This window comes from Mustela putorius, unplaced genomic scaffold, assembly GCF_011764305.1.
Source record: "Mustela putorius furo isolate JIRA1106 unplaced genomic scaffold, ASM1176430v1.1 tig00000407_pilon_pilon_pilon, whole genome shotgun sequence".
Classification (NCBI taxonomy): domain Eukaryota; kingdom Metazoa; phylum Chordata; class Mammalia; order Carnivora; family Mustelidae; genus Mustela; species Mustela putorius.
Window position 1 is genome coordinate 15,388,416 of NW_025421373.1, and position 26,242 is coordinate 15,414,657.

A 26,242-nucleotide genomic window follows, 5' to 3' on the forward strand; every position below is an offset into this window, starting at 1 on the left:
ATTGGGAGCTTTTTAGTAGTATAATAAAATAGGAATAGAACAAGTGGTGCACAGAATATAATTAAACTCTAGACTCAAAACCCAATACAGGGATGTAGTGTAATAAAGGCAGCAGCTCAACTCAATAAGGAAATGGATCATTTTAAAAAGTAGTATGGGAAAAACTAGTTCAACCTGTGGCAATAAACTAGAACCCACTCAAACCCAAAGTACAGATGTACTAAGAAATATGTAAGAGGTCATTTTTAAGATCTTGGGAAATGAAAGGACTTCTAAGCGCAAAACTAAAGGCACAGGGGCACCTGAGTGGCTCAGTTGGTTAGTGTCTGCCTTTGGCTCAGGTCATGATCTCAGGGTCCTGAGCTCAAGCCCCACCTCAGGCTCCCTGCTCAGCAGGGAGTCTATTTCTCTCTCTCCCTCTGCCACCCCCTCTGCTTGAGCTCTCTCTCAAATGAATAAATAAAAATCTTTAAAAAACAAAAAACAAAACCAAGACATCTAAAACCCAAAGGCAGAGATTGTAGGAAAAAAAAATAATAAAGACTGATATGGGGGACTATAATTTTTAATAGTATATACAATATTAGAATACAAATAATGGTCCTCCCTACCTTCCCCTACAACCTTCTATTATGTACAGTCTTCAGAAAAAAGGAATGGTTGAATTCTAGTAGGTCTAAAACTTTCCCCTTAATTTCATATATTCACACTGACCTTTGAAGCAGCAACTGTCGAAAGTTGCCGCTCTGTGGGCTAATTGTCAGATGATGGGACAGGTAATTACACAGGCGAGCTCCCATGTAAGAGAAATTTAGGATAGACGTGGCCTTTCAAAAAGAAAAAAAAAAAAAAACCTTTTTAGGACACAAATACGTTGTTCTTAATGCAAATAAGAGCAACATTCTAAAGGAGAAAACATTTCCACCCCTAAAACTGACCACACCGTAAAAATGTACAAGTCTTTAGTTGTTAGGCAATAAGGAAATTAACTCTCCCTCCCAACTTTACACGAAGAACAAGAAGAAAATATTTAAGTTCTCCCCATCATTTACCTGAGGTCACCAGAAAGCAAACAGACAAAACCTCTTTATACTAATCAATTTTTGCATAAGGTACATGTACCCAATTGCACAGTACTAATTACGAGTAAGAGTATTTGCCAAACGATTGTTCTGTGGTGTTTTTCAGGCATAGGCTGGCACAGACTTTGGCATCACTCAACCTCCCTGGGCTTCCGTCTGATTCCTAAAAGAGGTGAGAAATGGTACCTGGTACAAAAGATTAACATTTACGAATACTCCAAACACACTTGGGATAGAGAGGAAATAAGTTAAGCTATTCCAAAAACTAAGACTGTGAAAAAAACACTACATATCAAAGACAGTGGGATATAGCCAAAACAGTACTCAGGAAGCTTTAACTTTAATTGTAAAGAACATAGTTCACCACCTAATATTAGATAGCACATTAAAAGGTTAAGGGACCTGACCAAGGTTACAAAGATAGTAGCTAACCGTAGTTTAGATGTAATAAACGTTTTTGACCCTTTTGCTGGGTCTACTTACTAGCTGCAGTAACCCAAGCCAAGCTCCTTAACCTCTGTTAAAATATGTATAAAATAAGGGATAAGAGTAGTATCTTCAATCATGGAGGATTAAACGAGTTAATTACATGTCAAGTGTTCAACATTACCTAGCATGTAGTAAGTACTTCCTAATTATTAGGTCTTTTATTTCTAATTATTTCCTTGATTGCAAAGACAATAGACTGGTTTCTCCTGAGATCATTCATAGATGTGTATCTGGTACCACAGAAGACTTGAAATTCAAAAATCATCCTTTTCCCATTATGGGCATCGCCCATTTTCCTTTAGTTTTAAAATTATCACATACAACTTAAAGACGTGAAGTTTCACATGGCTTGTTATTAAAATTTCCTACTTCCCCACTACACCTCAACCACTCCTATAGACAACCATTTTCAATTCTTTCAGTTGAAAAGGCTTCAACCTCTGTATATCCACGCTCTGTGATTTCAGTTTGGGCATTATTTCTTATAGTTCCCCAACATGGACAAGGAATATCCAGCTTTTATCTTGCATTCCCCCACTCCTCTCCACTATTTCCTAATCTTACCACCTACCAACATGGTCATACCATGATTTGATTAGTTTCAGGTGGACCATGTAATATACAGATTCCACCTTTCTTGAAAAACTTTGTTTTCCCTAGACTTAAATTTTCTCTACTTTGTTCTTTATTTACAGCTCATTGATTTACCCCTAAACTCACAAGTTCCCAAGTTTCTTCTTAGAACATTGGAACACAGCAATTACGTTCATCTTGTCAGGGAATCTTGCCTGGAGCCTTCTGCCTAACTCCAGTGAAGCCCACTCCAGCTACTGTCCACGGAACTCCTTTCAGGATGGTGGAGATCCCATAAAATTCTTGTTGTTGTTGTTTTGTTTTTATTTATTTTTATTTGCTTTGTGGTTTCTGGATCTTCATCCATGACTTAATTTCCTTTTTGGTGGAGTACTTCCCTTCAGTAACTTCCCAAGAAGGGTTATAATAAAACTTCAAACTGGATACTGGGTACAAAAAGATGTAGAGAATCTAGTTTTTTTATTTTGTTTTAAGATTTTAAAGCTATCCTTTTAGTCTTATTCCATCCTTGTCCTAGAGTCTTTCAGAGATTCTGCACTAAGTCACGGTGGTTTTCAACTTTCCGCACTGGCCTGGAATTCAAATTTTTGAGATCTGCCTTTCTAGTTTCCAAAACTGGTACTTCCGTCTCCTTTCCTCATCTCAGCCCCTATAGGCTTCTGGTTTCTTAAAATCCCCTTCTTTGTAGGGATATTTGGGGAGGAATCAAAGTTGAATATGTATGTTTAATCTGCCATTTTTATAATAAGTCTTCTTTTGTTGGTTGCTATGAATAAATTCCCCCAATGAAATTTAAGAACTTTTGGTGAATCTGTGTGTCACGGACACAGAACACTGACAAACAGAGAGTAGTAGCTGAAGAACTGGCTTTGAGATAATCACAGAAACTGCAGTTTGTTACGTTACAGCCCTGAAGAACTAGAACCAGGCAGAAAAGTTGAAACTGAATAGAAGAGAAATTAGAAAAGCATTAACAATTTCTCCCATTTTCTTCTCATATTTCTTTGCAATCCATTAAGGGCCCAAAGTAGGCATCAGGACAAATGGAACAATTCTATACTCCTAAAATCTCAAGCATGTTGAGAAACCCGAGAGTTGGCCAGGTCATACTGAGGGGTCCAGGAACTATCCAGAACAAGTCGTAAAGGTAGTCAAATGAAACATTAACTGGGATGAAAATTACCTGCCATCATAATCACCCTTCAATATATTCCAAATTCAAGTTGCTCTTTCAGTGATGTCTTAAATAGTGTATTTTATCTCCTACTGTTTTTGGTCAGTTTCAAACAGTGCCCTTAAATTTGTCTTCAAAAATCCAGCTCTGGGGCACCTGGGTGGCTCAGTGGGTTACAGCCTCTGCCTTCGGCTCAGGTCATGATCCCAGGCTCTCTGCTCAGCGGGAAGCCTGTTTCCCTTCCTCTCTCTCTGTCTCTGCCTGCCTCTCTGCGTACTTGTGATCTCTGTCAGATAAATAAATAAAATCTTAAAAAAAAAAAATCCAGCTCTGACTATTGTTCCTCCTGAAAATAGCATTAGTGTGTAACAGACCAATATGCTAGCATCACACAAAATTTAGGTTTGAACAATCTAGACTGACATTGGATGTATGGGATTAAGATGGAAATCAATGGAAATTTAAAATAAACATAAGCATAAATGTTAAAACTCAAGACAGTGTTTTATGGTCTGGCTTTTTTTTGGAGTGACTTCTTTATGAAGGAAGAAAGTTCTCCCATGATTTCCTTTTTTTCCTCCCATACTCCAAAAGTGCTTATATAATTTAATACCTAGGAGAACAAAATTGCACTCTGCTTGTGTATTGTTAATTTCAGATCCTATAAAAACAGAGGGAGATAGGAAAAAAGTATGATACTTACCTAGCCTTTCTCATAAATGCCCAATATTCCTTTCAACTGCCGGTACAGAGCCTTGAATCTCTAGTCTGGCTCTAGATCTGGATCACCAAGCTACAGTAATCTCATATAACAGAGACTTGAAAGCTCCCATGAACCATAAAGAGTTAAAGAGCATGGAGGCCTATGCACGTGAAAGTGAAGGAGCAACGAGCACCCCTGGGCTTTAAGGAAGTATGTGAGGATGGCCTGTGCCATCAGTCAACCTACCTGTTGATAGATGAGTTCTACAAGTTCTTGCAAAGCATCATCTGTTGTAACCCAGCCATTCAAGGTCTCTGCAAACTGTTCAATTTCAGTTTCAAAACTGCCAGGCTGCTCTGTAAGATGATTCAAAAAATCCTGAACATATTCTGACAGAGTAGGATAATCCTCACAACCATCTTCATAGGATTCCTATAGATGAAAAGTTTTTTAAAAAAAAATGTTTTAATCCATGCAACTGGCTATAAAATGAACCTGAGACAGCTTTAAAGTGAGAAGTCTCTAGCACCAACAATCCTTCACATGATAAAATGTTATTTTCCTCAATAAAATTAAGCACACTGAATCATTCATCCTCACCCAATGGCCAAAATGTTACATTATAGCAGAAGGACTCCATCTAACTGGGTAGGAAGTTGTCTTCTCATTCTGGCAGATTTACAAGACAACTCAGAAAATGTAAACCAATATTTCACTATAATACCATTATCAAAATTACAAGTAAGAGAGGATCCATGTGCCTGAATTATGCCCACAGTGTTTGCTGAGCAGAATAGGTAAACAGACAGATTAAATGTCTGAGCTCAAAACTCAATCCAAATTAAATGACTCAACTCTAGGGGAGCCTGGCTAGCTCAGCTGGCAGAGAAAGGAACCCCTCATCTCAGGTTTGAGCCCTAAACTGGCTACAGAGATTATTTAAAAATAAATTCAAACTTTTAAAAATGACTCTAAAATAAGTTAATATTGATGAAATTCAAATTTATTCATCATAAACATTACAGCTGTGTAAAGGAGGATTAAGTGAGTTAATGAATAAACGTCTCTAGACCAGTGACTAGCACACAAGGCATTAGGTAAGCAAATTTCTACGTTGCTGGGGAAAATACTAAAACGTATTCCAGTGCCATAACTGTATTCTCATACCTAAGGATTATACGTAAGAGCATCCAAAAGAGCAGAATGATAAAAAGCTATGCTTCTTGGTATGTAAGATGATACTCCAATTAACAAGCTAATCGCCACCAATTGCACGTCTACTATGTGACAATTTAAGAACTTTGCAGGGCTGTCTCAATCCCAAAAACCTTTGAAACATTACTGTTCCCTGTGCACAGATGGAAGAAATGAGCACAGAGCAGTTACGTCACGTTGGTTACCCATTCAAAACCGTTTGCTGAGTGCATACTAAGTGCCAAATACTGTTCTAGGTGCTGGGGGTATGGTCTTGGCAAAAATCAAGGAGACAAAATCCTCCTCCAGTGGAGCCGATCTTCCATTACACAAGACATGATTCAGACGTTAGGATATACCATGGAAAAAAAGGGGGGGGCTGAAACTAATTTAACACTGTATGTTAACTATACTGGAATTAAAATTTTAAAAAATAAGAACAGAGGGACACCTGGGTGACTTAGTCGTTTAAGTGCCTGCCTTCGGCTCAGGCCATGATCCAAGGGTCCTGGGATCGAGGCCCACACTGTGCTCTCTGCTCAGCAGCAGAGAGCTGCTCTGCTTCTCCTTCAGTGATCTCTTGCACTTTCTCTCATAAGTAAATGAAATCTTTAAACAATTAACAAAAAATGGGAAGAATTCTGAAGAGTTATATAATCTGAGAAAAAAGAAAAAAGTAAAACCAAAAAACCCAGCCATACAAATATCTGAGAACAGAGTTTCTATGTTGTAGGGTCCAGAAACCTTGTAGGCCCCAAGAAGATAGGTGCTTACCTGACACCTTTGAGAAAGAAAAGCCAGAAGAGGGAAACTGAAGATGGGGCGATAGCTAACAAGATCAATGAGGCAGATGGGGAAATCGTGTAGGTTCTTAGGGAATACAGGGAAACTGGCTTGAAAGCCAGTGGAAAAACCACTGAGCAAAGGCAATAGCAGCTAGGATATGAACAAGAAAGGACATGTACCAACTTAATTTGTGCAGTCACACACCTGGTTAGAAGAACAGCACGAACAAATCCTGTACTTCTAACCTCTATGCTATACTCCAAGTAACTGACAAAGGCTTATAACCCAACTATATGTATGAGAATATTCATTGCCAAAACTTCATCTAACAATCTATCAACAAAGAAAGGGTTAAACAGACCACCTTCTACCCACATAAGGGATCCTACAGGCACCTAACAAGATATGACAATACAGAAATCACCAATATGTTAAACGAAAAGAACACAGAACCATTGTTTTCGTACAGTTTAATTTTAACAGATTAACAGACCATGAAAAGCTCTGGAAAAATAGACAAGGGATAACAGTAGTTAGCTCTGGAATAAATAAATGCTCCTATTATGAATACTGACCATTTTTTTAAATAAAATTGTGAAACCTGTTCATCATTATAAATGCATACATTAAATATACTTTAATATTAGCCACATACATATGTGAGTTTTACAATTAAAAACAAGTTTTTGAGGGGCGCCTGGGTGGCTCAGTAAGTTAGGCCTCTGCCTTCGGCTCAGGTCATGATCTCCGGGTCCTGGGATCGAGTCCCACGTCGGGCTCTTTGCTTAGCGGGGCTTAGCGGGCTCTTGGCTTAGCTAAGCTCTTTGCTTAGCTTCCTCTTCCCTCTCTGCCTGCCTCTGCCTACTTGTGATCTGTCAAATAAATAAAATCTTTAAAAAAAAAAAAGATTAAAAAAACAACAACACATTTATGATATATATAGTTTTATAGACTCATAGTGTCTCTATTAATGATAGAGAAAAGCAGGAACCATATAGGTCCCAACTGAAGGTATTAATTTCTGGTTTGTATCGAATGTCATTCACTATGGCAAAAATTCAGTCTTTTCAGTTAAGACCAACTCTCTTCTAAGAAAATTTGAAGTCCAGGGATGCCTAGGTGGCTCAGCTGGTTAAGAATCAGACTTGATTTTGGCTCAGCTCATGATCTCAGGGTTGTGAGACAGAATCCTGTGTTGGACTCCCTGCTCAGTGGGGAATCCACTGTAAATTCCATTCCCTCTGCCCTTCCCCCCACTCACACGTGCACATGAGTGCACATTCTCTAAAATAAATCCTTTAAAAGAAAAAAAGTCTGAAGTCTGAAAGTAAAAAAGGATAGAGCTGCTCTGATTGTAAGCATTACAGATTGACTGATCAAGGGGAGGGTGTCTGGTTAGCTTCGTCAGTGGAACAGGTGACTCAATCTCAGGTCACGAGTTCAAGCCCAACGCTGGGTGTACCGCTTACCAAAAATAAACAACTACAGGGAATTGATCGGAACCTGATTTTTTAAAAGATTTTATTATTTATTTATTTGACAGACAGAGATCACAAGTAGGCAGAGAGGCAGGCATAGAGAGGGGGGAAGCAGGCTCCCCACTGAGCAGAGAGTCCACTGCAGGGCTTGATCCCAGGACAGTGAGATCATGACTTGAGCGGAAGGCAGAGGCTTAACCCACTGAGCCACCCAGGTGCCCCATCAGAACCTGTTGTTTTAAGCACAAAAGGAAGCACAGCACATTGTGGGCAGAAGAGGAGGACTCTAATGTGTTTATTTCTCTAGTACCAGATTTTTCAAATACAAATTTTGTCAGTCTTCAAAGTGGAGTTAGATGGCTTGCAAGCTGAGGAATAAAGTTTTATGTATTTTTCTTAGAATTCTGACATTAGGAGGGACATCTTTTCACAGAAGATGCTCTGCTAGAGATAGAACCCGAATCCGAAGCAGCAAGAATAAAAGGAAACTGATCACTTAGATGGTGGAATAATCAAGAAGGCGACTTCAGTTAACTGGGTTGAAGGGGGCAAGAGTGTGAAAGATAAGAGTCAACACACCATTTTTAGCCTGAGCAGCTAGTTAGAATATAAAAAAATAAGACATTTGCACAAGATAAACTCTTTTTAATATTTAAGTTTCAATGGGAGAGCTTCATGAACTAGTCAAAACAAATGGAAACACAGCCAGGAGTTCAGAGGGAGAATTAGATTTCAGGTATCAGTAGACAGGGAGGCAGTGGTCAGATTCTAGGTGATAGGATCACCAAGGCAGGTAATAAAATGGAATAAAAAGAGAACTGCAAGGACCACAGTCTGAACAAAGAAGGAATTACCTGCAAAGGTTGGAAAGATGAAATACCTCCACAGTGCCCTAAGCAAAAAGTAAAAAAGTAGTCATAGAAGCAAATGCTACAGAATAATACCACAGGTGAAATCTGAAAGAACAACGGTGGCATCCCAGGAATGAAAGCCTATGCACAGAGAGGAAAAAATTAAAATTAGTATCTTAACCATTCAGTTCGTATAAAGAGAAACTTCTAAAAGACTGAAATGGTACCCTTGGCGCCTAGCACCAGACCTGACACACTGAGACTTGTTAAACTGCAAAGACCATACTGTGGTCAAAGTCTACTGGGATGAGGGTGTAGAGCACAGATTTTCAGACCCAAAGAGCACCAGGAAAGGTCACAAAAGGAAGTACCAATTCAATTAGGGGGATCAGTCAGCAGAGGTTTGAACAGTGAGAAATAAATACTAAGACTGATCACTTTTACATCTTGGAGAACATCACTACTGAAAGGCCGAAGACAAACAGGCAGTAACTTGAGGGGAGTGTTCTTACAAAAATGCTGGGAGTGTGTGTGTGTGTGTGTAGTAGGGGGATTTCTGTCTCTTAATAAATGCCATTTTTTAAAAAGGTTTTATTTATTCATTTGACAGAGAGAGAGAGAACACAAGCAGGGGGAGCAACAGAGGGAGAAGCAGGCTCCCTGTGAAGCAGGGAGCCCAATGCCGGGCTCAATCCCAGGACCCTGGGATCATGACCAGGGCTAAAGGTAGACGCTTAACCGACTGAGCTACCCAACTGCCCCTTAATAAATGCTTTATGAACTTCTATGTAGAATTTTTGGTTCTAGTAATTGACCTGTGATTAAATATTCAAGATGTAATGGTTTATCATCAGAGAAGCAGCAATAGGCAGGACAGACAGATACAGCAACTCCCTGGTAAGAAGGCACGGAAAGCAAGAAATTCTAGCAGTTGGATTAGAGGAAGGACTCTAAGATAAAAGCATTCAGAATTTTGGAAGGTTTAAGAAAGCACAACAAAAGACTATCATAAAGCCTTTTTAGAAAGAACCATGAATTCTTGGGGTGCCTGGGTGGTGCAGTGAGTTAAGCAGCCAATTCTTGGTTTCAGCTCAAGTCATCAACTCTCAGTGGTGAGCTCAAGCACTGCGGTGAGCTCTGCCCTCAGTGCAGATTCTGCTTCGGAATTTCTTGCCCTCTCCCTTGACCCTCTACCCTGTACTTGCCCTCTCAATCTTTAAAAAAAAAAAGCACGAATTCTTTAGAACAGATCCAGCTCAAAGATAACCAGATTTTCTTGCATATAAAAGCAGACCCAAGGCATTTTTTTTAATGTATTTTTTTTTTAAGATTTTATTTATTTGACAGAGAGAGATCACAAGTAGGCAGAGAGGCAGGCAGAGAGAGAGGAAGGGAAGCAAGCTCCCTGCTGAGCAGAGAGCCCAACGCGGGACTCGATCCCAGGACCCCGAGATCATTATCTGAGCCGAAGGCAGCGGCTCAACACACTGAGCCACCCAGGCACCCCTAAAAATGTATTTTTAACACATTTAATGTATTAAATGTAGGTATTTTTTAAAAAAAATACCTATTTTTTTTTAAAGATTTTATTTATTTATCAGAGAGAGAGAGGGAGAGAGCAAGCACTGGCAGACAGAATGGCAGGCAGAGGCAGAGAAGCAGGCTCCCTGCCCAGCAAGGAGCCCAATGCGGGACTCGATCCCAGGACGCTGGGATCATGACCTGAGCCAAAGGCAGCTGCTTAACCAATTGAGCAGCCCAGGCGTCCCGACCCAAGGCATTTTTGTCTGTTTTGTTCACTGCTGTATCTGCAGTGCTTGACTAATGGTAAATAACTACCTGTTGAACAAGTGAGTGAATTATGGCTACTACAAGGAAAAGTCTCCGTCACAACAAGACCTTATCCTAAGAGTCAAGGAAAAACAAGGATACTGCTAGTCTGTGAGCAAGTGGACAGAGAAAAATACTTAGCACTGACAGAGGTAAAAGGGTAAATGATTAAGACTAGAGAATGCACTAGAGCAGGGGGAACAAGCTTGAATGATTAGAGAATCAAGGTGGATTACAAACAAATGAGACAAGTCAGTGAGCAATTAGAGCTCATACATTCCATCTAAGGGGGCTGCCTCCATTCAGCTCCAGACCACTTTTGTTCTATCAGAGTAACAGCCCAGGGGCGCCTGGGTGGCTTAGTCGGGTAAGCAATGATTTGATTTCAGCTCAGGTCACGATCTCAGGGTGGGGAGATGGAGACCTGCCTCAGGCTCCATGCTCACCTCAGAGTCAGCTTGAGAAGCGCTCTTCCTCTTCCTGTGTCCCCCCCCCCCTCAGGCTCCCATTCTTTCTAAGTAAGTTAAAAAAAAAAAAATAGTACAACCACATATTGGGATTTCAAGAGAAACCAGAAAATGAGATCTGCAACATCTAATTAAAGTGTTGTTAACTTATTAAAAGGAGCTCCCCCAACACTCCCCAAAAAGAAACCCACCAGGGCCAAAGTAGATACACTATAGGCCACACATGAGCCATGGGCTCCCAGTCTGCTCTGTGCTTTGCCAGACTGAACACAGAAGCAGCTCATCTAGTAGAGGGTATCAAGGAAAGCCTAACAGAGGACAATGGCTCAAAGTTAAGTGAACGTGGCTCAGTACACTGCTCTGTAGCCCAGGAGTCACTTGAAATATGCAGAACTATGTAAACTAGTTGGTACAGAACTCTGAAAAAAAATTGCATCCCTCCTATCATAGAATGGCCCAAGTGAACAGGGAGACAAACAGAAAAGTTTTGTGGCTATTTGAAAGTAAGTACTCTTTACTGGTTTTTCAACTACTCACAGCTCTCTAATCATTCCTTTCCTGGGCCAAATACAACTTTTTGGCAAGAACCCAAGTTGTTGTCACTTCTACTTTACATGAATGACAGCCCCTTTCACCCCAAATCAACTGCTCTTCCTGCTTGCCTGTATTTTACCCTTCCCAGCCCCAAAGCTTTCTCCTGGGCAGTCTAAGATGCATGGAGTTTCTGAAACCGGAAACACTGCCCTCCCATACCTTTCCTACCAAAAAATGGAAGGAAAGCACTGCCCTTCCCACCTCCACCAAGAAGTAACAAAACAGGTGTACCACCCTTAGTTAACATGTAAATACAAATTAAAACCAGAAGTAGGTACTACACCCCCACCAAACCTTAACAAAATCCCAAATGCTGACAAGGAAGCAGAACAACTGAAAATCACACACTACTCAGTGTACACTGAAACAGTCTCTTCGGAAAACTATTTGGCACTATTAAAGCTGGTTACCAGGGTGCGCTGACTTCAAGCCCCACATTAGCTGCAGAGATTTAAAAGAAAAATCTAGGGGCGCGGGGGAGGAGAAGAAGAGTTGGCTTACCCTATGTCCTTTGAATTTCACTCCTAGGAATGTACCCAACAGAAATGAGGGCAAACATCCACCGACACATGGACAGACCAGTACCCCTATTCACAAGAGCCCCAAAATGGAAACTACTCAACCGTTTATCAAGAGACAAAGAAGGAGGAGAAAAAGACAAATGGGACTATGGTATATTCACACAATGGAATGCTAGGAGAATAAGTCACCTTCAACTATGAGCTACAACATGGATTAGATGTTGAATAAAAGCGTGAAAAAGATACTCTGTAAGACTCCAATTATACAAACTTTGAAAACAGGCAAAACTTGTTAAGTCAGGATAGTAATTAACCTAGGAGAGTAGTAATGATCAGAAGGGGTTGGAAGGAGTTTGGGGGATGTAGATGATGTTCCTTTTCTTGATTTGGATGCTGGCTGCCTGAGTGTTCACTTCGTGAAACTTTGAGTTAACCTTTATGTACATTCTTCTGTATTAAATGTCAATAAAACTAAGAAGTCAGGAAACATAAGACTTCTGCTAAAGTATCGTCATTTCTTTAACCCTCTTATGATTCCTGCCTCACTTACATACCATTGATTGCTATGTGTTTACCCAGGACATACCCCTTTCTATGGATCCCAATTGGGCTTTGTATCTTCTCCCACTCTGCCTACTTGTGATCTCTGTCAAATGAATAGATAGGATCTTTAAAGAAAAAAAAAAAAAGAGAGAGAGAACCTGCAAACTGGTTTTAACAGAGCCAGGATGTGTAACATTAAAAAGCCCACCTCAAGTTAGTCTGCAGCAAAACCATGTTGTAGTTTACCCTAAAAAACTACCAATGAATATTCAGCTATCTTGCTAAAATCAAATTTAAAATCAGCTTTGCTAGGCTGTTATTCTATAGATGATGGTCCATTAAGTCTGAACACAAATCTTAGTTTTATGTGCCAACAATGCCCTTAACTATATCCTGTATTAGCCTGGAAGTATTCTACATTGGGAATACAACTGTGAGAAGAGATAAGGTCTACTCCGAATTTACATTCTGATACTTAGACCATGGTAAATGCAAAATATACTCCTGAATTAGTTTTGTTTCTTCAGGAGTTCAAAGATTCACAACATTTTTGTGTAGTAGAAAGCATAGCATACTGATTAATGAAATACAGTAATAGCCACATTATCCCAGTAATATTAACTCAGAACTGCAGTAAAAAGGCCTACTTACTGTATAATTAGAAGAATAACCTGATGGGTAAAATTCAGGAGCATTCGCAGACAGCTTAGACATTAATACAGGAGCTACAACCACCTGGGGTTTAGCCATTGCTGACTCCAAGTTCTGCTGCGGGATATTATCCTGTGAACTAGGTGGAGCTCTCAGGGGCCTCGTTTGTTCTGAGAAAGGAAAAACGAGGTGTTAGACGCATTCATTCCTTTGTAGAGCAACTTACTATCTACTGGAAAACCAAATGAGAAGGGCTGGGTTTTAAGGGTTAAACAAGAACGGTCACGAATTTTAAGGTTATCGCCAGGATGTATACAGAGAGCCTGCAAAAAGAACAATAGACTTGCTTTAGCTCATCTATGGCCGTACCTGCCTCCGGAATGAATGCTTGAGGGCTTTCTTTTCGTTTCTTCTTTTTTAACGAGTCGGGGTTGTTAAAAGAAGGGGTTGCTCGCCTAAGGTCTCCCGTTCCAGGGCTGGGAGGGGGAGGCGATTTTTACTTCCTCCCCGGACGGCAGAACTCGGAGACCGCGCACGGGGCCCCTCCCCCAGCCGGGGCGCACAAAGGATTCCTGCGGCCACCTTCCAAACCCCCTTCCGGGCCCGTTCCCACCCCGTTAACAACCGGGCCCTTCGGGGAATGCTTTCGGGGAACCGGGGGCGGGGGGGAGGCGGAAACAGCGCGCCGAGGTCGGCGCGCGCGGAGGGCCGTGGGGAAGCGTTGGCCCAGGAGGACGGGATCCCCTAGAGCAGCTCCGTACCTGGGAGCGCCCCGGGCCGGGGAGGCCTCTGGGGGCCGGCGGGGACCTCGCACTGGGGCCCTGGCGGCGGGGCCGTCCTGGGCTGGCGCAGCGGCGGCGGCTGCAGGAAGCCCGGGGCTTTGGACTGCGGCGGCGGCTGGTGCCGCGACCGCTCCGCAGGCCCCGCTCCGTTCGGGAAACCGCCGCCCTCAGGCCCGCCCCCTCCGCGGCCCAGGCCCCGGCTCCGGCCCCGACCAGCACCTGGGGCCCGATCGAAACCGTCCGACATGCTCCTCCTCCTCCGCCGCCTCCGCCGCCGCCGCCGCCGGGGGCCGCTGCCGCTGCGCTCGGGAGAGGACGCGGGGGGAGGCGCCGCGGGCCGGCTCTCGCCGCCGTGCTCACTCGGCCCTCATGGAGGAGGAGGACGGCGGGCCTCTGCTCGGCTCCTCGGCGCTTCGGGCGGAGCGGACGGCAGCTGGAGCGCCCGCCCCCCGCGGCTGCCCTCGGCTTTTCGATTCTCCCCAAAACCCGGCTCCCCCGCCTTTCAGCGCGGCGGGGGCGAAGGCGGGTCACAGCGGCCCCCCGCGGCCCGGAGGCCCCGGGCGCGCCCGCCGCGTCTGCTCCGGTTCGCGGCCGGCTGGGAGCCGCGGCCCAGCAGGCCGTCCGGCGAGCGGCGTCCCGGCCTCCAGACAGCCCTGTTAGCCGCGGGGGCCCGGCGGGAAGGGGAGCATCTCGTCCCCGCCGCCCGGCCGAGGCCAGAGAGGGGCGCTTACCCCAGGCGGGCCCGACCTACGCGGTGGTTCTCAGGAGAGAAGTGCGAGACTGACGGTTGATGCCAGGAAAATAAAAATACGGGGGGAGGGGGCGTGGAGGCAGCGCCAGGGTTCGCGGACGCGCAGCTCCGTGGGCGCGCAGGTGTGCTCAATGACCCGGCGCCGGGCCGCCGGAGGACTGGTCGGGAAGGAGGGCCCCGGGACAACCCCTGCCACCTGCCCGGCTGGCCGCGGCGAAGGGAAGCAGGAACACGCTCAAAATGCACCCCCTCCCCCGCCCCTTTCAATTCAGGGCAGGTTAGTTATCCTGGTAGGCTTTACCTAAGGTGCCCAGGCTTCAGTCTTCTCCCTTTTCTCTTCCCGTCCAGAAACGTTCAGGAAATGCACTACCTTTCAATGAAATTCCCCTCTTTTTCGTCGACTGCTAGATCTGTCCAATAAAAATATAGTGCGAGCACAAATGCAAGCCACTTATGTAATTACAAATTTTCTAGAAGCCACATTGAGTGAAAAAACAGGTGAAATTATTTTTAATCTATTTTACTTACCCCAATTTATACAAAATGGTAGCATTTCGACATATAACTAGTACAAAAATATTAATGAACTGTTTTCCCTTTTTTGGTACTGATCAAAATCCACTGTGTATTCTACACTTCAGTATGTCCCCGTTGGAATTAGGAACATTTCAAGGGCTCGGTAGGCACATGTGGCTAGTGGCTACCGCATTGCACAACAAAGTTCTAGGCGTTATTTATCTGTAAATTATTGTCTTTGTCAGGACTGGCAGTGATGAAGCCAAGAGAAGGATGAATATAAGTAGTGAGAAGAAGAAAAAATTTCTTTACGGTTATATGGACGCATCCTCACAAACTTCAACTGTGGCCCTTTATATTATGCTGGGTTTAATGTTTTCAATCTTGTCATCTTGAGAATCATTTCCATAGGAACAAAACTCTTGTTAACCGTTTTCTCTTCATGCTAATAAGAAAAAAATAACATCTTTACCTAAATGAGTGAGAAGATTGACTTTAATGAGGGCAATCATAAATAAATGATTCATGCTGTTGATTGTTGACAACAATAATGAAGGCAGGGAAGGGAGCCAAAAAAAGTGTGGTTCCTTGGTGTAGAGAAAGAATGTGGGCCGAAGCTTGGTTTAGATCCCGGTCTTGAACCACCCCCCTTTTTTTTTAAATTATTTTTTCAGTGTTCCAAGATTCATTGAGGTCTTGACCTTAATGCCTTTGTGATCCTGGGTAAGCTAGGGATTTGGCATCTCTGAGCCTCATTTCCCTTATCTTTAAAATAATGAGTATGTTGTAGCCCTCAGCATATATTACAAAGACAAGATTACAATGTAAAAATTAGATGAGGTGATATTCATCACATTAAAATCCATTCTTTTGGGGGGCGCCTGAGTGGCTCAGTCAGTTGAGCATCTGTCTTTGGCTCTCGGTCATGATACCAGGGTCCTGGGATCCAGCTCCACATGGGGCTCCCTGCTCAGCAGGGAGTCTGCTTCTCCCTCTATATCTGCCCCTCTTCCCCTAGTGTGCTCACGCTCTCTCTCAAATAAATAAAATCTTAAAAAAAAAAAAATCCATTCTTTTATGTAGTAATCAGTCACTTCTTACCAGGGCTTTTCAATAGGAAAGACAAAATGTATACTGAGACACAGAGTGAGCTTTCCTGATGTTCCACTGAACCAGATGCCCTTCTCTTATCTCAGGCTTTTGTTTGCATTCATCACCCTTTTGTTTTCCTTAGAACTTTGATGATGACTAACACTTTTTTTTATTTGAGAGTAACTCTACTCAGCATCCACAGTAACATCAGGATATCTTTATAGCCACCTTTTGTTAGATAAGGTGGTTAATTGCGATGTTATCCTTCTCCCAATTTACTGTATGTAACTTTAGCCCTATTCTTATGAGATGGGAAAGGTGGCCTTAGAGATAACATAGACAGATTTAGCTTCATTATAATAACACTAGCTAATATTTAGTATCCACCAGCCACTGTTTCAAGAGCATTATTTTATCATTTTATTTAACCCTCACATCCTGTGAGACATGCATTCCAATTATCCTCATTTTACAGAAAAGGGGTCAAGATACTGCAAGGACTGTATCCATCCGGGGAATGTTACAGGGCTAAATGGAGGTGGTAGGTAATGTAAAAACCCCAAGAGGCCAGGGACACCTGTCTGGTTCAGTTGGTAGAGCATGCAAATCCCTTTTTTTTTTTTTTTTTTTTTTTTTAAAGAGAGGGAAAGGAAAGGTGTGGGGAGGGAAAGAGAGAATCTTAAGCAGGCTGTAGACACCCACACACCTTATTAGAGCATGCAACTCTTGATCTTGCACTAGTGAATTGGAGTCCCACACTCGGGAGAAAGAGTCCTTTAAAAAAATGCCAGGTCACACACACACACAAACGTAAGTACCATATAGGACTCTCCAGAGAGAATCATCAAAAAAGCTCCTTCTCTACATTTATGACTTTCTTATTGATTTATGAGGGCTATGAGGGTAGAACTAAATTTGGAGAGTTGGAAAATGTGTTACAATATAGGAAAAGGACCGGCTATAAACTATGGAAAGGATTTGTTTCTTTAAACTGGGTTTGAAAGATGTTTCGCAGGAGGACTTACCCAAGCTGTCTAATCTTAGATGCTTCCCTTATGATAGTTGTACTTTGGAAAAACTGTGTCTTGGTACTTAGCATGCTAGATTGTTAATATTTGGTCTATTCCTTATTTGGTCTAGTCTCTATCTTCTTCATTAAACTACTTCTGAAGTCAGAGGACACTTTTTTTTTTTTTTAAGTAACCTGTACACCTATTGTGGACCTTGAACTCACAACCCCGATATCAAGAGTTGCATGCTCCATTGACTGAGCCTGCCAGGCACCCCAACCAGAGGACATCTTTTCATCTCTAAACCCTTAGATCTTAGCTGAGTACTTGGTACACAATAGGCTTTTAATCGTAATAGGAATCACATGCAATACTTCTTTTCCTTGGGTCACTAGTATAGTGATGATAAAAAAAGGGGGGGGGCGCCTGTGTGGCTCAGTGGGTTAAGCCTCTGCCTTTGGCTCAGATCATGATCTCCAGGTCCTGGGATGGAGGCCTGCATCCCTGCTCAGTGGGGAGCCTGCTTCCCCCCTCACCCGCCTCCTCGCACTCCCCCCCCCCACTTCTCTGTATACTTGTGATCTCTGTCAAATAAATAAATAAGATCTTTTTTAAAAAAGGCTGGTTTTCTTTTATAGTTTTTGAAAGATTTAAATTAAATATTTTTTTAAAAAGAAGATTGGTGGGGCGCCTGGGTGGCTCAGTGAGTTAAAGCCTCTCTCTTTGGCTCAGGTCATGATCTCAGGGTCCTGGGATGGAGCCCCACATTGGGCTCTCTGCTCAGCGGGGAACCTGCTTCCCTTCTCTCTCTCTGCCTGCCTCTCTGACTACTTGTGATCTCTGTCTGTCAAATAAATAAATCAATTCTTAAAAAAAAAAAAGAAGATTGGTTTTCATAAACAAAGCGGAACTTAATGGCTTCAAGGTCATCATTGGACAATATAGGAGTAGACAGTGCAGCCTTTCAAATCCAGCTAATAGGAGAAAGTTTTCATAAATATAGGGGAGAAAATATTTGCAAGCCATATGTTGACAAAAGATTTATATCTAGAGGTGCCTGGGTGGCTTGGTTGGTTGGGCGTCTACCTTCAGCTCAGGTCATGACCTCAGGGTCCTGGGATACAACCTCAGCAGGGAGCCTACCTCTCCCTCTGCCCCTCCCCCCACCCGCACTGATGCTCTCTCTCTCAAATAAATAAATAAAGTCTTCAAAAAAAAAAAAAGACTTGTATCTAGAATATATGAAGAACTCTCAAAACCCAGCTGTGAAAGAATAATCCAGTTAAGAAATGGGCAAAATACATGAATAGATATTTCACTGATGAGAATATACAGATGGCATTTAAGAATAGAGGGAAAAATGTTCAGCTTCATTGGGTATCAGGTAAATGAAAATTAAAACCTCAATGAGATTTCATTGCCTACTTATCACAATGGTTAAAGTAGAAAATACTGACAATACCAAATGCTTGCAAGAATGTAGAGAAACTAGACACTCAGTCACTCATACTTTACTGGTGGGAATATAAAATTGGTATAATCATTCTTGAAACTAGTTTCTGACAGTTTCCTTAAAAATCATACATATAACTATTATACAACCCAGAAATTGCACTCCAGGATATTTGTGATAGTTAACTTTATGTGTCAATTTGACTGGTCCATGGGATGTCCAGATATCTGGTTGAACATTTTTTTCTGGGATTGTGCATAAGGGCGCTCCTGAAAGATTAGCATTCAAACCAGTAGACTTGAGTAAACAAGATGGTTCTCCCCAATGTGTCATTTTATCCATTGAGGGCCTAAAGAGAGCAAAAGGAGAAGGAAGGGAGAATTCCATCTCCCTGTCTGATTGCTTGGGCTAGGACACTGGTCTTTTGGCCTTGGACTGAGACTTACACCATTGGTGCTCTTGTTTCCAGGCCTTCAGACATGGACTGGAACTATACCACTAGCTTCCCTAGATCCCCAGCTTGCAAACAGAAATCATGGGTCGTTTCAGCCCTCACGATCATGTGAGACAAATTTGAGGATTGGTTTTGAGTATTACAGTGTCATGGAATTTGCCTGCGAGTAGGTTTCCTTTCTATTTTCCTTTTAGAATGGGAATGTTTGTCTTATGCTTGTCCCACCATTATGTTTTGGAAACACATAACTTAACTGGTTTCATAGCTTCACAGCTGGAAAGGAATTTTGCCTCAGGATGAATGATAACTTGAATCTCATCCATATCTGATTCAATCTTATTTATTTATTTATTTATTTATTTATTTAATATTTAGTAGGTTCTACACCCCGTATGGAACCCAATGTGGGGCTCGAACTCATGACCATGAGATCAAGACGTAAGCTGAGATCAAGAGTTGGATGTTCAACAAGTTGAGTCACCCAGAGGCCCCTAGATAATATTTAGATGAAATTTTAGACTTTAGTTTTTAGACATGGTGCTGGAATGAATTAAAATATTGGGGGCTCTTGGGATGGAATGACTGTATTTTGCATGTCAGAATTTTTTTTTAAGATTTTATTTATTTATTTGACAGACAGAGATCACAAGTAAGCAGAGAGGCAGGCAGAGAGAGAGGGGAAGCAGGCTCCCCACTGAGCAGAGAGCCTGATGCAGGGCTCGATCCCAGAACCCTGGGATCATGACCTGAGCGGAAAGCAGAGGCTTTAACTCACTGAGCCACCCAGGCACCCCCAGAATTTTTTAAGAAGGGCAGAATGCTATGAATGTTTGTGTCTCCTCCAAATTCATATGTGAAAACTGTAATTCCCATTATGATGATATTTGGAGGTAATTAGGTTTAGACGAGGTCATGATGAAAGAACCTTCTCTTTGGTCCTCTTGCACTTATAAGAAAAGGAAGAGACCGGAGACCTCTGTCTTTGTACCATGTGAAAACACAGCAAAAAGATGGTCATCTGCAAACCAGGAAGAGGGTTCTCACCAAAACCTGGCCATACTGGCACTTGATTTTGGACTTCCCAGCCTCTAAAACTGTGAGAAATAAATTTGTTCTTTAATCCACCCAGTCTGTGGTATTTTGTTAAAGCAGCTCAAACTAAGCATTTTTCCCAAAGAAATGAAGATTTATGTTCACACAAAACCCTGTACCCAAATTTTAATCACAGCTTCATTCATACTATTCCCAAACTGGAAACAACCTACATGTTCTTTAATGGATGAATGGTTAAACTGTGGTGCATAGAATACTACTCAGCAAGAAGAAGGACAACTCCTGAGGCACATAACTTTGACAGTTCTCGAGGAATTATACTGAGTGGGGGAAAAAATCAGTCTCAAACAGTTATTATGTTATTCCATTTATACAACCTTGAAATGACAAAATTATAAAGATAGAAAATAGCTTAGTGGTTGCCAGGGATTAAGGAGGGGCTGCGGTTCAGAAGGAAGTAGTGTGGCTACTAAAAGGGTAGATATTATGAAGAATCTTTGTAATGGAATTATTTTGTTCTTGACTATGGTGGGGGTCATGTGACCAAATTGCATAGAACGAAATACATGTATGTGTGCAGACACATGCACAAATGAGTGCATGTAGAACTGAGGTAGGCATTCTGTCAATTTCCTGAATATGATATTGTATTGTATTTATGGAAAATTATGTAAGATACTACCATGGGAGGAAGCGGGGTAAAAAGTAAATAAGATCTCTCCATATTCTTTCTTTCTTTTTTTTTTTTTTAGGTTTATTTATTTGAGAGAGAGAGTGAATACAAGTGGGTGGGGCAGAGGGAGAGGGTGAGAGATTTGTAAGCAGACTCTGTACAGACCCCAATGTGAGGGGCGCCTGGGTGGCTCAGTGGGTTAAAGCCTCTGCCTTCGGCTCAGGTCATGATTCCAGGGTCCTGGGATCGAGCCCCACATTGGGCTCTCTGCTCAGTGGGGAGCCTGCTTCCTCCTCTCTGTCTCTCTACCTGCCTCTCTGCCTACTTGTGATCTGTCTATCAAATAAATAAATAAAAATCTTTAAAAAAAAACAAAAACAAAAAAAAACAGACCCCAATGTAAGTCTCCATCTCGAACCCTGATCTGAAACCAAGAGCCGGATACTTAACCAACCACACCAGCCATGTGGCCTTCTCCATATTATTTCTCAAAACTGTTTGTAAATCTGAATTATCTCTAAATAAAAAGTTTTAAAAACTGAACACAAATGGGGCGCCTGGGTGGCTCAGTGGGTTAAGCCTCTGCCTTCAGCTCAGGTCATGATCTCAGGGTCCTGGGATCGAGCCCCGCATCAGGCTCTCTGCTCAGCAGGGAGCCTGCTTCCTTACCCTCTCTCTGCCTGCCTCTCTGCCTGCTTGTGATCTCTGTCTATCAAACGAATAAATAAAATCTTAAAAAAAAAAACAAAACTGAACACATATAAATAAACCTTGTTCCACCTGTTAGTTTGTTTTTTTAAAGATTTTATTTATTTATTTGACAGAGAGAGACAGTGAGAGAGGGAACATAAGCAGGGGGAGTGGAAGAGGGAGAACCAGGGTTCCCGCTGAGCAGGGACCCCGATGTGGGACTCCATCCCAGGACTCTGGGATCATGACCCAACTGAAGACAAATGCTTAATGACTGAGTCACCCAGGTGCCCCAACCTTGTTCCACCTCATCCCAATACTTCCTACACTTTCCTAGCTAGTTCAGTTCACTCCTCCCCATCCAAATTATCATTGCAATGTATATATCATAAATTAGTGGGGGGATATTAAGAGAGAGAAATATTAGCTGACATGTTTGTTGTATTAGTTGACATCTTGAGTCTCTTTTGTGTAAATTATCTTCCACTCCTAGTCCACTCCTATATGAAATTTAGTCCCAGCCAGTCAGGACTTGACTCCCATCTGGATCAAGGCTCCAGTCTATCTTTGAGTCTGAGATAGCAAGGAATGCTGCTTAGGATTTCCCCAACATCTGGTATGCTTACTTGTTTAATGTTGATCTCTTAGCTGAACTAGAATTCCATGAGGACAGAAATTCATTCACTCACTTATTCATTCATCCAGTAAAAAAAATTTTTTTTTCTTTAAGTAGGCTTCATGCCTAATGGGGGGCCCAACACAGGGCTGGAGCTCACGACCCTGAAATCAAGACCTGAGCTAAGATCAAGAGTTAGATGCTTAACTGACTGAGCCACCCAGGAGCCCCTCACTCAGTAAATATTTATTGCATGTCTGCTCTGTGCTGGACACTGTTCTAGAGCTGAGGATAAGGAGGGGTGTGAGATTAGTAGCTGCGAGGTGTCTGAGACTAGAAGCGGGAAGACCTGTGATGGTTGTAGCAGAAATTCCAGAGGGGATGATGATGGTGATTAAGTTAGTAATAGCGGGGCTGGAGAGAAGGGCCAAATTCAAGAAATGTTTCTGAAAAGCTGACAGATGTATGCAAGGCTTACTAAGAAGCCAGAAATAGGGATGACTCCCAGGATTCTGGCTTTGATCCTTCAGTTTCCAAAAGAGGGCATACCAGAGGGGGGCAGGTTCAGCGAAAAAGGAGACACTCACTAGCTCCATTTCGGACATTTCATTTGGCACCTGGTGCATCCAAGTGGAATTGTTCAGGGGATAGGTAAATTATGGAGTTAGGGGTCAGAGGAATGTTGCCTAGCATTAGATATCTGAGAGCTGAAGCCATAGAGGAAATAAGATAACTCAGGGAAAGTGAACAGAGGCAGAAGAGGAAAGAGAAGCACACATTTAATGGCTATTATATGAAGAAGAGGGATCTGCGTATTCTGTTTACATAGGGCTAAACCTGAGAGAAGCCTCGAGAACAGAATGTAAAAAGGAGAGGGCCCTGGGGCACCTGAGTGGCTCAGTCAGTGAAGTGTCTGCCTTTGGTTCTGGTCATGATCTCAGACTCCCGGTCTGCTTCTCTCTGCCCCTGCCTCTCCTCACTACTCATTCTCTCTATCTCTCTGTGTCTCTCAAATAAATGAATAATATCTTTTTAAAAAAAAAAAAAAAGGTGGAGGGGATGGCCCAAGAGTGTCATACGTTACAGAGAAGCCAAATAAAAGGATTCTGAAGGAGTCCTAAGTAGGATTCTGTAAGAAGGCCCCTTCTCTGAGCCTGAGCCCTCTATTCACCTCGGCAGGTCCATCCTGCCTATAGCTACTGACCCGCTGGACAGAACTGCCTCTGGGAACCAAGGCCCCCTTCGTCCTGTGATCTTCCAATTATCTATCTAAATTTGCTTTTTGAGAAGAACAATAACAACAATAATAGTTAATATTTAGCACTTAGTGCATTCTAAGTAAAAACACTTTACATGAGTTATCTCATTTTAATTACCTCATTTCATTTTTCAAACAACGCTGTGAGGCAGGTACTATCACTTTCCTCGTGTTGTAGATGAAAACACTGAGACTGAGAGAGCTTAATTAACTTGCCTAAGATCACAGAAATAATGAGCAACCCAGTTCTGTGAAGTGCGGAGTCCACAAGCTGAAACAATTCTACACTTTATCTCCAGAATAAGTGGGTCATAGAGATGCAAATATCCTATTCTATTTGAATTCTATTTCTCACCGTAAATTAATAAATAGGCATTCTCACGAAATTTGCAAATGGAATAATATAGATTTGCGAGTGATTTGGCTACAAGCCGTTGTCAGTATTAGGAAGCATTGACAGCTCTAAATCTGCCAGTGATATAAATGAGAGAGATATGTGAAGTTTGTAAGGCAAGGATATTACAGATGTTCTGTCACCGTTATATTTGCTTTTTTATTTTAAAGATGGGAGAAAGATGATTTGTTAGCTAACGACAGTGCGGGGAGAAAGGAAAACATCAGGAGGAAGGAGGGGACTGAGGGAACAAAGGACAAGAGGAAGAGGCCCCAAGAAATTAAAAATAGAGCTTCCCTATGACCCTGCAATTGCACTCCTGGGTATTTACCCCAAAGATACAGATGTCGTGAAAAGAAGGGCCATCTGTACCCCAATGTTCATAGCAGCAATGGCCACGGTCGCCAAACTATGGAAAGAACCAAGATGCCCTTCAACAGATGAATGGATAAGGAAGATGTGGTCCATATACACTATGGAGTATTATGCCTCCATCAGAAAGGATGAATACCCAACTTTTGTAGCAACATGGACGGGACTGGAAGAGATTATGCTGAGTGAAATAAGTCAAGCAGAGAGAGTCAATTATCATATGGTTTCACTTATTTGTGGAGCATAGCAAATATCATGGAGGATAAGGGGTGTTAGAGAGGAGAAGGGAGTTGGGGCAAATTGGAAGGGGAGGTGAATCATGAGAGACTACGGACTCTGAAAAACAATCTGAGGGGTTTGAAGTGGCGGGGGGTGGGGGGGTGGGAGGTTGGGGTACCAGGTGGTGGGTATTATAGAGGGCACGGATTGCATGGGTGTGGTGAAAAAATAATGAATACTGTTTTTCTGAAAATAAATAAATCAATTTAATTAAAAAAAAAAAGAGGAAGAGGCTCGTCACAAATTCAGAGTACAGGTAGCAGAAATAACTTCAGATGGAGGAAAGCTTTTTCCACTAAGAAATGGAAGCAGATGCAGAGAAATTGCAGGAGAAGGAGGGTGCTGGAAACTTAAGATGATCTCCACGTTCTCAGTAAAAACGGAGGAGATGTCTTTACCTTGAAGGTGGGAGACATAAAAAGGGGGAGTTTGAGGAAAGCGCGACGGTTGCAAATGCTGCTCTGGGAAAGGAAGCTGCTTCAGAAGAGGGCCAGTTCACAGAATTCCTGGGGGCCGCAAAAAAGTCCAGCCGGGGTTGGAGACCAGGGATTTGCAGGGGCAACGTTCTGAACAATTTTGTGATTTTCCTCTAGCAGCTCTTGATGACCTGATGTAGGAATCAAGCAGTCTGTTCCTGGGAGTGAAATTTCATTATGCGGTTAAAGCAGGAGAGTAAAGTCAGAAGGGGTTGAGGGGCTGCTCATGGCTTAAGCTACATAGAGAAAGGATTGAAAACGAAAGATGAATGATAGATTGGAAGGAAAAGGGAATCAAGAGTCAGAAAGAAGGGAGTCCGAAAGAAAGAAAGTGGTGGTCAGAGCATGAGATCTAAGTTGAAATTTTTAGAGGAAGTTCTAGGTGAATAATTACAATGGGCAACATTCTACTAATTGCACAGTTCCAAGAATTGAACCGAAGTGCTTGCTGGCTAGCAACGAGATAATGTAATAGCTAGAAATGCTATTTTCAGGCTCCAAATATGGCATTCAAAAGACAATTAGGAACATCAATATTTAATGTATAAATATCAAATAAGAGATCTTTTGGTACTGATGTGTTCTATTTTCCTAGCTCTCTGCCACAGTCTATGTACTGCTCTTTTTGTTGGCGCAAGGCCAGTATGGTCGATCTTTGAATAACATGGATTTGAACTATGCAGGCCCACTTACACGCAGATAAATTTTCAATAAATATAATATGGTACTGTACATATATTTCCTTATCATTTCCTTTTTTCTAGGTTACTTTATTATAAGAATACAACATAAAATACATATAATATACAAAGCATATGTTAATTGTTTATATTATTGGTAAGGCTTCTGGTCAACAGTAGGCTCTTAGTTAAGTTTTGGGGGAGTCAAAGTTATATGCAGATTTTCAATTATGGGGGGGTGGGAGAGGGTCAATGTTCCTAACCCCTACATTTTTCAAGGGTCAACTGAATCTTCTTTCTGTTTCAACTCTTACAGGGCACTCACAATGTTTTTCTTCCTCTTAACAAATATGTGTTGACTGCCTAATGACACATAGCTTCATGACCCCGAGATCAAGAGTTGTAACCTCCTGGGTGCCTGGGTGGCTCCGTCAGTAAGCATCTGCTTGTGTCTCAGGTCACGAACCAATCCGGGGGTCCTGAGATGATTCCCCATGTCCCGGCTCCCTGGTCAGTGAGGAGCCTGCTTCTCCCTCCCCACCCCACCCCCATTCCTGTTCATTCTCTCTTCCTCTCTCTCTCTTTCTCTCTGTCAGGAATTTAAAAAAGAAAGAAAGAAAGAAAGAAGAGTTGCATCCTCCTTCAACTAAGCCAGCCATGCACCCCTGCCCATTTTCTATTTGGATTTTTTAAGAACTGTTGAGTTTTAAGGGTTCTTTATATATTCTACATATGC

General features: G+C 42.3%; 1 protein-coding gene across 5 annotated transcripts in view; it reads right to left on the reverse strand.

The window, feature by feature from the left end:
• PAIP1 (poly(A) binding protein interacting protein 1) overlaps positions 1-14,810 on the reverse strand; it is a 31,676-nt gene extending 16,866 nt beyond the window's left edge. Inside the window, exons 1-5 of one of the 5 annotated variants that reach the window (XM_045079535.1) lie at positions 13,719-13,906; positions 13,327-13,433; positions 12,958-13,127; positions 4,289-4,474; positions 715-827 (exon numbers count right to left, since the gene is read on the reverse strand). In XM_045079535.1, coding sequence (XP_044935470.1) covers positions 715-827; positions 4,289-4,474; positions 12,958-13,056 — 398 coding nt within the window. In that variant the 5' untranslated portion in view covers positions 13,057-13,127; positions 13,327-13,433; positions 13,719-13,906. Of the gene's footprint in view, positions 1-714; positions 828-4,288; positions 4,475-12,957; positions 13,128-13,326; positions 13,434-13,718; positions 14,238-14,470; positions 14,628-14,791 lie in introns of those variants that run through there. The other 4 variants (XM_004737922.3, XM_004737920.3, XM_045079533.1 and 1 more) reach the window with 4 other exon arrangements.
• Between the last annotated feature and the right edge of the window lie 11,432 nt (positions 14,811-26,242).